The 13,262-nt window shown below is 47.3% G+C and overlaps 1 protein-coding gene across 1 annotated transcript in view; it reads left to right on the top strand.

Moving 5' to 3' along the window:
- LOC123992514 (1-phosphatidylinositol 4,5-bisphosphate phosphodiesterase eta-1-like) overlaps positions 1-10,847 on the top strand; it is a 195,280-nt gene extending 184,433 nt beyond the window's left edge. Inside the window, exons 23-26 of the mRNA XM_046293711.1 lie at positions 4,774-4,853; positions 5,545-5,604; positions 7,963-8,386; positions 9,242-10,847. Coding sequence (XP_046149667.1) covers positions 4,774-4,853; positions 5,545-5,604; positions 7,963-8,386; positions 9,242-10,701 — 2,024 coding nt within the window. The 3' untranslated portion in view covers positions 10,702-10,847. The remainder of the gene's footprint in view (positions 1-4,773; positions 4,854-5,544; positions 5,605-7,962; positions 8,387-9,241) is intronic.
- Positions 10,848-13,262: the final 2,415 nt, after the last annotated feature.

Below are 13,262 nucleotides of genomic sequence, written 5' to 3'. Positions count from 1 at the left end.
GTGCTGCTGTAGGCCCTTCTTGGTTGGTGACAGAAGCACCAGATCATCAGCAAACAGCAGACATTTGACTTCAGATTCTAGTAGGGTGAGGCCGAGTGCTGCAGACTGTTCTAGTGCCCTCGCTAGTTCGTTGATATATATGTTGAAGAGGGTGGGGTTTAAGCTGCATTTGTGTGTTTTTTGCCCATTTTAACCTCACACTTATTTGTGTACATGGATTTTATAATGTTCTATGTATTTCCCCCCACAACACTTTCCATCAGATTGTATAGCAGACCCTTATGCCAATTTGAGTCTAAACTTTATTTTATATCAACAAAGCATGAGAAGACTTTCCCTTTGTTTTAGTTAGTTTGTTTGTCAGTCAGGGTGTGCAGTGTGAATATGTGGTCTGTCACACAGGATAATTTGGTAAAAAGCCAAATTGACATTTGCTCAGTACATTGTTTTCGCTAAGGTAAGAGAAGACCCCATGAAATGGACAAAAATGAATGGCAACTTATTGCCATTGGGCAAATGGAAGGCAGTTCATCCAAACCACTTGGCTAGTGGAACATGGGAAATGCCAAGTGTCATACACCCAAAATCACAAATATAGCTAGCGCGCTCAACCATAGATTTTCATATTGAAAACGGTCAAAGTCAAGACCCAAGGGTAAAATTATGAAAATCTCAAAACATTTTCAAAGTTTTAAAACCCCTAAAAAAAATCGTTTTTTTTGACTGTTTTTCTATTTATTTATTTATTTTGGTCAATTATACATATGTAATAACCATATGCACATACATATGTCTTATTTTATTGCGTTTGTCCATTAGGCCTATGTATTGTCCATTTGCAATATATGTTCATTGGAAGTCGGCTTCTGAACCAAAAAGACAGTGAACCATGGCCAGATGGCATAACTAATGTTTTAATGCCTTTAGAGGGGTGCAAGGGTCCATGGTTGGGTAGGGAGCACCCCCCACCCGTGCCCATCCAATAGGGGGCACCCCTGGTCATTTTGGATGTTTAAAAAAATATATATTGTCATTTAGGTCGCCACAGACTAGTACATGTCCCTGGGCCTGGAAATGGTTAAATTCCCCCTCTAGGATGGAGAAGCTGTCATCTGTAAAGTATGGCAATTCTATTGCAGGGATATAGGCAGCACACAGGAGGACATTTTTCTCTGAGATCATTTCCATATTCATTTCTAGACTGATGTAAAATGTTCCTGTTTTGACTAATTTAACAGAGTGGATTAGGTCTGGTCTATACCAAATTAGCATACCCCCTGAGTCCCTTGCTCGTTTCATACTTGGTCGTTTGGTGGATAGGACTACCAGCTCTCTGTAACCTAGAGGGCAACCAGTGGGTCCGTCTCCTGACTCCTGTCTGGGTTCCTTCTTTTTAGGCAGATGACCTCAAACCTTGTACATTCCAGGATGAGACAGTACAAGCTTTGTGTTCCATAGTGTCTAGTGTTGTTTTTGTGTGGTTTAGGCCCAGACCATCACAGTAGGTTGCAGGATGGAGCTTGGACGGATGTAATACTGGGAGTTGGCCTGTTGCTCTGCTCACGACCTGGGCATATGTCTGCTGTCATGTTGAGGTCCTTGTCGCAGGGGCGAGGGGCATGGGGTGGGCAGAAAGGGCATAGGTCTGATATAGTGGGGCCTATATAGGGTGTGGTCAGGGTTTGTTTGGTGTGGTTTCAGCTGGTTGGGGTGTGACTGGTGATGCTGTGGTCTGGGTGTAGGTCCTCTTGGCGTGGGTTCTCTCTGTGCAGGTCCTTCAGGAGGGGGTCTTGCAGGTCTGGGAGGGTGTCTCGCTGGTCTGGGCGGGGTGTCTGTTTCTCTGTTGCTCCTGTATGAGGTGCAGGGACTACGGTTTAGGGTTACGTCCTTCAGGGTCCTGGCAAAAGTTGGGATTGCTGCCTTGTAGAGGTGGACCTGGTTGTAAAGGCTGTTCAAGTCCAGGGTGGAGTGGTGAGCCAGGTAGAAATTAGGTTTTGAGGCAGAGTCTCGCAATATGCTTGCATTCACCGTCTGTATGGTGGCAGGGTGAAAGTATTTTTGTGGTAACAGGGTGGAGATAAATGCATGTTGGGGAAATTAGAAGATGAATTAGAAGATGATTTTTCAATCACTCCCTTGAGTGCTGTGGCAACCCTTTCCTGCGGGGCTCTCAGGTAATTTGTGCCCGTGTGAATTATGATGTGGTTGGGGGACCCTAGTCTGTCCTCTGATAGCAGCTCCAGGGCATACCTAGTTTTTGGGCTCCAGAGTTTTGCCACTTTGTGTTTGGGTTAAAGTTCATCCTCTTGAATGTATTTGCCATTTGAGTCAATGAGGAGCACAGTCTCTCTGGCTTTTATGTGTCCTCAGTGGATGTGTGGGGGTCGTCAAGAGAGCAATCAGGGGAGCTGACAGGAGGGCTGTTAGGCGGGGGTGAAGTCTGTTGGGAAGGGATGGGGTCTGTTGGGAGGGGGTGTAGTCTGTTGGGAGGGGGTGGAGTCTGTTGGGAAGGGATGGGGTCTGTTGGGAGGGGGTGTAGTCTGTTGGGAGGGGGTGGAGTCTGTTGGGAAGGGATGGGGTCTGTTGGGAGGGGGTGGAGTCTGTTGGGAGGGGGTGGAGTCTGTTGGGAAGGGATGGGGTCTGTTGGGAGGGGGTGGAGTCTGTTGTGTTGGTGGGTCTTGTGTTGTCTGTCCTCTGTTGGGTTGGTGTTGAGGTTGTGGTCCGGGTCTGAGTTTGGCCGTTCTGTTGGCTTCTCTGGGGGAGTGTCCTGCTCTCTGTCACACCTCAGCTTTGTCACCTCCTCCTTCAGTGCCATGTGTGCCTCTTTAAGCAGCCAGCAACTCAGACAGCCGTCCATCTCCACCCTCTGCCCTCCAGGTCTTGTTGGGGGGGGGGAGTTGTTATGTCTGTATTGTGTGGACTAGCTCCACCATGTCTCTCTCCAGCTCTGTGAATGTATCCCTCTCAGTGATGGAGGAGCAGTGCAGTTGTGGGACATGGGAGTGTGTTCAGTGCGGGGGGTGTTGGTGACTATCTTTGTTTGCAAGGCATTTTGAAGAGGTGTGATCAGACTCACTCAGGATGGGGGAGACATTACAGAGAGAGAACCATTCCTGCTGTTCTCTCTCTTTGACCCCGTAAAAGTCCTACTGGAACTGCATGAGGAAGCCCTGCACCATTACTGTCCCAGACTTGTACATGTTGACAAAGGTTGTTTCAATTTCCTCAATGTCTAGTATTCTGAGTTTCCACCCTGGGACAATACCCACTCTCTTGACATAGGGGAAGTGTGCCAGGGGATGTTAATATAGCACTGTGTCATGCCAAGGGATGGTCTGTGTTAATATAGCACTGTGTCAGGGGATGGTCTGGTTAATATAACACTGTACCAGGGGATGGTCTGGTTAATATAGCACCATGCCAGGGGATGGTCTGTGTTAATATAGCACTGTGTCATGCCAGGGGATGGTCTGTGTTAATATAACACTGTGCCAGGGGATGGTCTGGTTAATATAACACTGTGCCAGGGGATGGTCTGTGTTAATATAGCACCATGCCAGGGGATGGTCTGTGTTAATATAACACTGTACCAGGGGATGGTCTGGTTAATATAACACTGTGCCAGGGGATGGTCTGGTTAATATAACACTGTACCAGGGGATGGTCTGGTTAATATAACACTGTGCCAGGGGATGGTCTGGTTAATATAACACTGTGCCAGGGGATGGTCTGGTTAATATAACACTGTGCCAGGGGATGGTCTGGTTAATATAACACTGTGCCAGGGGATGGTCTGGTTAATATAACACTGTACCAGGGGATGGTCTGGTTAATATAACACTGTACCAGGGGATGGTCTGGTTAATATAACACTGTACCAGGGGATGGTCTGGTTAATATAGCTCTGTACCAGGGGATGGTCTGGTTAATATAGCACTGTACCAGGGGATGGTCTGGTTAATATAACACTGTACCAGGGGATGGTCTGGTTAATATAACACTGTACCAGGGGATGGGGTACCAGGGGATGGTCTGGTTAATATAGCACCATGCCAGGGGATGGTCTGGTTAATATAACACTGTACCAGGGGATGGTCTGGTTAATATAACACTGTACCAGGGGATGGTCTGGTTAATATAACACTGTACCAGGGGATGGTCTGGTTAATATAACACTGTACCAGGGGATGGTCTGGTTAATATAACACTGTACCAGGGGATGGTCTGGTTAATATAACACTGTGCCAGGGGATGGTCTGGTTAATATAACACTGTACCAGGGGATGGTCTGGTTAATATAACACTGTACCAGGGGATGGTCTGGTTAATATAACACTGTACCAGGGGATGGTCTGGTTAATATAACACTGTACCAGGGGATGGTCTGGTTAATATAACACTGTACCAGGGGATGGTCTGGTTAATATAGCTCTGTACCAGGAGATGGTCTGGTTAATATAACACTGTACCAGGGGATGCTCCTGGGCGGAACCGGACCACTTAAAAACGTCTTGACACGTCTACGAATGACAGAAGAAACCTAAGAGCTGACCTTCTGGTTAATATAACACTGTACCAGGGGATGGTCTGTGTAGAAAGTGAAGTTGCTTACGGTCCCCTCTTTGTTGCAGTCAGCAAATAGTGTCTCTTGATTGTCCTTAAGGAGCTTTTTTGTACTTATTCCATGCAGTGTTATTTTTAATATACATGGGGTATTGTAATGACCTCTCCACAACGATAACTCTCTGTCTCTCTCCCTTTCTCTCTCTTCAGGTTATAGACATGTGTACTTGGAGGGGTTGACTGAGGCGTCAATCTTTATCCACGTATCAGTTCATGACATCTATGGGAAGGTAGGTACAGTACATTGCAGTGAGATAACCCTTATATGGTAAGATAGATACAGTCTGAGACATTCCTAGTATCCCTGGTCCTCTTCTCCACATGTCACCACTGACCCAATGGCCTGGGTACCAGTCTCTTTCTAACCTCTTTGATATAGCCTGGGTACCAGTCTGTTTCTGGACTCTTTAATATAGCCTGGGAACCAGTCTGTTTCTGCTCTCCTTAATATAGCCTGGGTACCACTCTGTTTCTGGTATCTTGCCATGTCCTTATGGAACTGCAAAACATGATTTGCTTGACAATGCCAATGGAGCAGGCAAACACACAAACAGCTTTGGTACCAGGCTAGTGAGATCAGATCTGGGTACCAGGCTAGTGAGATCAGATCTGGGTACCAGGCTAGTGAGATCAGATCTGGGTACCAGGCTAGTGAGATCAGATCTGGGTACCAGGCTAGTGAGATCAGATCTGGGTACCAGGCTAGTGAGATCAGATCTGGGTACCAGGCTAGTGAGATCAGATCTGGGTACCAGGCTAGTGAGATCAGATCTGGGTACCAGGCTAGTGCTACTCTGACCCTATAGAAAATAAGTGGTCTGAAGGGGAAAAAAATCAGTTTTAGCTTTTACATATACATATTTATTACACTTAGTTGTCAGCTATATAATTCTCCTAAGCCGATACCTTCTTCCTTTCCAGTGGAATCCACTAGTCCTGAACCCCAGCTTTACCATAATGCACTTTCTAGGAGCCCACAAGGTATCCTGGGTAGACTATGTATGCTGCATGGCATCTGCACGACTGTCAACTGTTTCCACTGTGTGTAGTGGAGTGTATATGGTTTCAGATGTATTTCAACTGTTTCCACTGTGTGTGGTGGAGTGTATATGGTTTCAGATGTATGTCAACTGTTTCCACTGTGTGTGGTGGAGTGTATATGGTTTCAGATGTATTTCAACTGTTTCCACTGTGTGTGGTGGAGTGTATATGGTTTCAGATGTATGTCAACTGTTTCCACTGTGTGTGGTGGAGTGTATATGGTTTCAGATGTATGTCAACTGTTTCCACTGTGTGTGGTGGAGTGTATATGGTTTCAGATGTATGTCAACTGTTTCCACTGTGTGTGGTGGAGTGTATATGGTTTCAGATGTATTTCAACTGTTTCCACTGTGTGTGGTGGAGTGTATATGGTAACTGTTTCCACTGTGTGTGGTGGAGTGTATATGGTAACTGTTTCCACTGTGTGTGGTGGAGTGTATATGGTAACTGTTTCCACTGTGTGTGGTGGAGTGTATATGGTAACTGTTTCCACTGTGTGTGGTGGAGTGTATATGGTAACTGTTTCCACTGTGTGTGGTGGAGTGTATATGGTAACTGTTTCCACTGTGTGTGGTGGAGTGTATATGGTAACTGTTTCCACTGTGTGTGGTGGAGTGTATATGGTAACTGTTTCCACTGTGTGTGGTGGAGTGTATATGGTAACTGTTTCCACTGTGTGTGGTGGAGTGTATATGGTAACTGTTTCCACTGTGTGTGGTGGAGTGTATATGGTAACTGTTTCCACTGTGTGTGGTGGAGTGTATATGGTAACTGTTTCCACTGTGTGTGGTGGAGTGTATATGGTAACTGTTTCCACTGTGTGTGGTGGAGTGTATATGGTAACTGTTTCCACTGTGTGTGGTGGAGTGTATATGGTAACTGTTTCCACTGTGTGTGGTGGAGTGTATATGGTTTCAGATGTATTTCTTTGTTACTGTATGTCTGGTATATTGGGTGTATTGTGGATGTGTTTTCTTGTTAGGTGATTTTCTATGCATTTTATCAGTCATTATCGGGTTCATAAAATCAGAGCTCATGGCATTACTAACTACACAGATAATGGTAGAGAGGGACTATGTGCAAGGATTGTGAGTGACAGAATGAGATGGTTGTTTGTCTGTGGATAGTAGTTACCGTTATGCTATAGTGCCATCTAAGGGCATGTCTTTGGCCACGGGAGAATCTCAATTGCATTGCCTTTGTTCCCCATGTCCGCTCTCCTCGACCTCCTTCTCGAGACCTATTGGATGAGAAGGTTAGACGGGACGGACCTCTGACCTCATCCAATGGGTTTTTGAGAAGGAGACGAGGAGAGACGATGCAAGGAATCAAGGAAATGCAAATTGAGATTCTCCCTATGATGAACCTGAGTGGGACTGGCAATGACAGCTCAGCACTTAATCTGAATTCATGTAAAGAAGTGTTGATTTGCTGAAAATGTTTTGTTTTGTGTAGAGTGAAGTGTGTTAATGTTTTCAGTCTATATTGTTTCTCAGGCATGTTTGCATTGTGGTGGGAATACTGTGATGTGATTGAAAAGCATGACACATCTTATCTAACCTTCCTCACACCATGCAATTCATATTTTCATGCAAAATACTAAACACTTTCTCTCTCTCACCCCTCTCTCTTCATTCTTCTCCTCTCTCCCCTCCCTCTCTCTTCATTCTTCTTCTCTCTCCCCTCTCTCTCTCTTCATTCTTCTTCTCTCTCCCCTCTCTCTCTCTTCATTCTTCTCCTCTCTCCCCTCCCTCTCTCTTCATTCTTCTTCTCTCTCCCCTCCCTCTCTCTTCATTCTTCTCCTCTCTCCCCTCCCTCTCTCTTCATTCTTCTTCTCTCTCCCCTCCCTCTCTCTTCATTCTTCTCCTCTCTCCCCTCTCTCTCTCTTCATTCTTCTTCTCTCTCCCCTCCCTCTCTCTTCATTCTTCTCCTCTCTCCCCTCCCTCTCTCTTCATTCTTCTCCTCTCTCCCCTCCCTCTCTCTTCATTCTTCTCCTCTCTCCCCTCCCTCACTCTTCATTCTTCTTCTCTCTCCCCTCCCTCTCTCTTCATTCTTCTCTCTCTCTCCCCTCCCTCTCTCTTCATTCTTCTCCTCTCTCCCCTCCCTCTCTCTTCATTCTTCTTCTCTCTCCCCTCCCTCTCTCTTCATTCTTCTCCTCTCTCCCCTCTCTCTCTCTTCATTCTTCTTCTCTCTCCCCTCCCTCTCTCTTCATTCTTCTCCTCTCTCCCCTCCCTCTCTCTTCATTCTTCTTCTCTCTCCCCTCCCTCTCTTCATTCTACTTCTCTCTCCACCCATCAGGGTCGTCAGCTGCGCGGCATCAGGGGCTTATTTAACAGGCCCTCTAAGTCGTCAGTAGACACCAGCTGTAGTTCGGCCCTCAGGAAACGCTCCATCAGTGACCACCTCCTCCGACGCACCGCCAGCGCCCCCGCCAACCGTCGCAAGAAAACCAAGATGAAGCTCGCTGAGTCCTCCACCTCCATATCGGACCGCAAGGCCTCCATATCAGACGGCAAGGACAGATTGTGGGCCGGAGCAGGGGCTGGGGGGGAGGGGTCCCAGAACAGGGAAAGGGACAGGGAGGGGGTAATGGTGGAGAGACGCCCAACACCCCTCACCCACAGGCCCATCTCCATGCCCCTGGAGAGGCTACTGCAGGGACAGCTCTCCCTCTGCTCCCCCGACCAGGAGCAGCCTGACCTGGGTGCAGACACACTCATCGGTGGGTATACCTCCTCAGTAGACCTCACACACTCTTACATCAACCATAACAATTAACGGTATGCCATGTAACAAGCAATATGTTATAATAGATATCTAACATGTAAGAAGAAACCAACGCAAGAAACCAACCGACAGTGTAACAGCATCATGTTGCCTATTTCTCAGCGCAATACATGGCCATAGGCCTACCTGTAAAGGCAGAGCAACTGGCTTTGTTTGCTATATGTGTGACATGATGCTTAGAGTTGTTGTCCTGCGCTCTCAGTGAAACAGCGCTATGGGTCTTATGTGAAATGTAATCCCTTTCCTCGTTTCTAACTCATCATTTTCTAAAATATAGAAATAAAAATGTGTTTTCATGTGAATTGACAAATCCAGGCACTCTATTCTTCCTCACTACTTTAACTTGCCTTTTCTGTTCCTTCTTCACTCTGTGGTGCTTCTCTGTAGTAGAGAACTGACTAGGATATCCCGCCAGGTAAACCAAAACACCTCCTAAGGTTGCCTCATCCTAAAACATCCCAGTATTACATCATGCCACTGATGTAACTTTGTAAAAATTTCCAAATGTACATTTTCCTTTAATTGTTTAAAAAATTGATCCCATTTGACCATCTGTTTTACGAAATTTGAAGTTCCCCCTAAAAAATGGATGTTCCTTCTGTTACCTGCACAGCCTCATTCTCCAACACCCCTCTCACAGTCGTATTTGGTGGTACATTCCATTCGTCTCTGTGTTTGCTATTGGCTCGTATTGGACGGAATGTGTCGGTTGGTTGTTGGTTGACTTGGTGTTCTACGTACGGTTGTGATATGTTTGAACCTTGACTGTCTAACTTGTCTGTTTCCACAGGAATGTCCCCCTTTAACCAGCCCAGGTCCCACTCTGTGGAACTCGTCGTCGAATCAGCCGCCTCCCTTGAGCACAAAGTGTTCACCCCTTCCATCAATCACAACAACGCACAGGATAACACCACAGAGTCTGACCAATCAGATGAGACCTCCTACCTGGTCATTGGCCGAGGAGGAGGAACTGTAGATGGTGACTCCAAAGACCAATCACAAGACAGAGTCAACCCACCCAGCAAAGCTGAGGACGTTTCTTCTCGCCAAAGGACATTGTGTCACCTCAGCAGCTCAACAGAGACAGAGAGCAACTGTTTACACGTACCAAGTGAGAGCAGACCAGAGACAACATTACTTAGTACAACAAACACAGCAACTTCCTCCTCTCCTTCCTCTGAGCTCCCCATCTCCCTACTGAATGTGGACCGGTCCGATCTGCAGATCCCCGTCCCCCTACAGGACAGCATCATCTCACATCTCATTGACGCCGTATCCCTCAGCAACGATACCACCTACGGGTCTATTTCCGCTCTGATTGGTCAGTTTGACCTCACCGGCGACCAGAATGATTTCACAATGAACTCTGACCCCCACACCCTCAGTGTCATGTCCTGTCTGTCCGATCCTGCTGTCTGGGACTCCAGCACACCCTATAAGGTTACCATAGACTATACCACCCGATATAAAGACCCACACACCATCTCCTCCCCCCGCAAGGCAATGAACGGACCTATCACTCCTCGAAAAGCAAGCCAGACCCCTAACCACGCGAACCAGAATCTACTCTCACCCCACCCCAAAACCTCCCACACAGACCCCAATGCCCCTCTTCTCTTCTCCAGTCCTGAGACCACGGAGCTGGAGGAGGTCTATACCATCCTGGATGAGGAGGTCTTGTCTCCAGTCTCTGTCTACAACCTGAAGAAGCAGACCATCGGCAACATCCAGGCTGACTCTGAGGAGAGCACACCCATGGGAAGCCTGGAGCCTTCCCCAGCCAAGGTGCCTCCTCTCCTGGGGGTAGAAGGCAATGGCAGCTGGGTGGGCTCACGGAGGGGTGTGGTGGAGGAGAAAGGAGAGGGCTACGGGGGTGAATGTGATCCTAAAAGGTTGGGGTCAGTGGGAGAGTGGGGGTTGTCGTGGGGTTACACGTGCCCGTCCAACAACAGTACAGTGTCTGACCAATTCCTGTTGTGCCATGACACGGAAGGAAGTAGTCTGATGGAGGTTAACGTGGATGAGGATCCACTGGAGATGACCCTGACATTACCGGGACACAACCATACCTGGGTCGCTACCAGCCCAACCAAATGCTACGCTGCTCCTCAACTCCAGCTCTCCCAATGTTCTTCACCCTTCAAACAGCCCTCACACCAGCCCTCCCCTCGCCAAGCCCCATTGACAACCCCTCAAACTCAGCCCTCCCCCCTGCAAAGGGCCCCCCCAACCCCAGCCCCCTCCTCCTGAACAGCCATCCTTCCACTCATAGCAGACACATTACCAGAGCCTTCACCCAGCAGCACAGTTACAGTGGTCCCACCCAGCCTCAGACCAGGAGGTACCAGGGTGGGACAGGGGAAGTACAGGGTCAGGGAGAAGCATCAGCCTGCTTCCAGAATGGGTTCTCCTCCTCAGAGTGTCTGTCTGTTCTTTCTGGTCCAAGGTCTGTTAGCCTCCCCAGAGACAGAGGCCTGTACTCCCGCAGCTCAGACTATAGTGTGGACTCCAGTCAGCGAGACTACGACTGCTTCAGACACTCCACTGCCTCTGCCTCCCACTACACCCAGCCCCAACCCCATCCCAAAACAGACACCCAGCTCCAACCCCTGACCCAAACCCAACCCCAATCAGACACCCAGCCCAAGCCACAAACCCAGCTCCAACCCCAATCTGGTCGCCCATCACTGCCCCTTTTGGGCTCCACCCTCACCCCTCCTCTACCTATCCTCAGACCATCCACAGCCCCCAGCCCCTGCAAGTCCAAGTCTCTGGGTGACCTGACATCTGAGGACATCTCCTGCAACTTCCACAGCAAGTACAACATCATCAGCCGCAGCTTTATCACCCCCTGTATGAGGGAGCGGAGGAGGATGAGGGGCCTGGGAGGTCTGTCCCAAAGGCTGCAGTCTGCAGACCCCCTCACTGAGCAGTTACGCAAACTAGTCACCCTAGAGGGGGATGACAGAGACGGGGACAGACCCCAGTCACCCCAGCTTACCCAGTTACCTCAGTTACAGATACCCCCCAAACCCTTCATAACCCCATCCTGCTCCTCCTTAAACTTTGTCCCTGACACCCAGGAGGACTCCCCGCCCCTCCTCTCTCGCCGTCTCTCCTCTCGGAGCCAGAGCCGTGTGCGTCACATCAACAATCGTGCTCGAGAGAGGCAGCGGGAGGCTCTAAAGCCCCGGGACATGAGCGCCCCCTCCAGCGTGGGAGGGTTAGTGCTGTGTTCTAAAGTAGCAGCATGTCAGAACCCCCCAGCTAACAGACACTCCACAGGCTCTTACATAGCGGGCTACCTGGACCAGCTGGAGGAAAGGGGGCTGCCTGAGGGGGGGTGCACCACACTGGGGTACGGATACGGAGATCATTATCATGATGACTCTCTGCTGCCCACAGACTCCTGTATACAATCAGAACCGGAGGTCTACTTCCTGCTCAGACTCTGAACCCACTTCCTGGTTATCACCTACATAGAATGATGTATAATGTACTTCCAAAACGCAGCAATCAGCTTCCTGCTTAGGACCGAGGAAAAAAAACATATATCATGGTTGGGCTGTCCAATAATACTTTCAGATATAAAGTCAAGTACCTGATTGGGTCTGACAGTCTTGTCTGTAAATGTAAATATGTTTTTGATTCTTCTTCATGTCCTGATCAGAATGTTCTTTAAATGTAGTTTGAACAGACTGTTAAACTACTTCCTACTTTGATTGTACCCATTTCCTGTCCTGTCTGTTCTTGTAATTCTACTTCCTGTTCAAGCTAACACCATCTACTATAAAGCAGAAAATAAGGAAACTTTACAAATGTGTTTAAAGGGAAGTGTTGTCTTGGTCTTTGTACATTTGAAATGTGTATATTGGTATTATCAGAGGCCCACAGACATCAATGCAATGTCTATTCCACATTAGTTCAACATTAAAATGACGTGGAGACAATGTTGATTCAACCGGTGTGTGCCCAGTGTGGGGACCACTTTTAAGGGATGGGATCTGTTGCATCTTCCTCAAGTGTTCCTTCTCCTCTGATTTGTCCTCTGTGTGCCTGGTGTTGTTGGTACATATTCTGCTGTAGATTCGTTTTGAATTTAAGGTGTTGTCATTTAGTTGTTCTGTTTTCTGCATGTTAAATGTCCAGCATGACTATGCATCGATCTGTAGACATCACAGTGCACTACTATCTTTTCACAGAATAAGTCAAAGTGGGATTGGATGAAATACTCTGACTTATTGCTTTCTAATATTTTAAACATTTTTCACATATTTGAAACTTTTTGAGTTTACATGCTTGAATTTTTTTTTTTTTACAATTCATTTAATACAGACTGCTGCAAAAAAAACGGGTGAAAATTGGGAGCTGGTTATTAAAAAAATGAGATGTTTACAAGAACTGAAACACACAGTGGAATAGGTAGATAAGGGTGTTTCGACTAGACCAAGTTGCATGTTTTTAATTCTTCTTTTCCGTGTTAAACCCATCCTTTTTCTTTGTATGGTCACTCGGAAACATTACTGTGAGCATTTTCCTACTGATGTAATAAAATTAATAAAAAATGCGACTTGAACGCAACATGTCTGTCTGTTTGATTACTGGTCTTCTATTTGCTTATCTTGATGTTTGTTTTTTCTTCTCTCTATTTTCCACCATCTTTCTCTCCATTTCTCTCTCTATTTGCCACCCTATTTCTCTCACCGACACACTCTCTAATTGTATTCTATGTTTATCGGTGTTGTAGCCACCGGGGTATACAACTACTCTTGCCATGGCATGTACACACACATGCACACGCACACACAGTC

This window comes from Oncorhynchus gorbuscha, linkage group LG13 (assembly GCF_021184085.1).
Source record: "Oncorhynchus gorbuscha isolate QuinsamMale2020 ecotype Even-year linkage group LG13, OgorEven_v1.0, whole genome shotgun sequence".
NCBI lineage: Eukaryota > Metazoa > Chordata > Actinopteri > Salmoniformes > Salmonidae > Oncorhynchus > Oncorhynchus gorbuscha.
The sequence above is the reverse complement of the archived record's forward strand: the minus strand, read 5'-3'. Positions and strand labels throughout refer to the sequence as shown.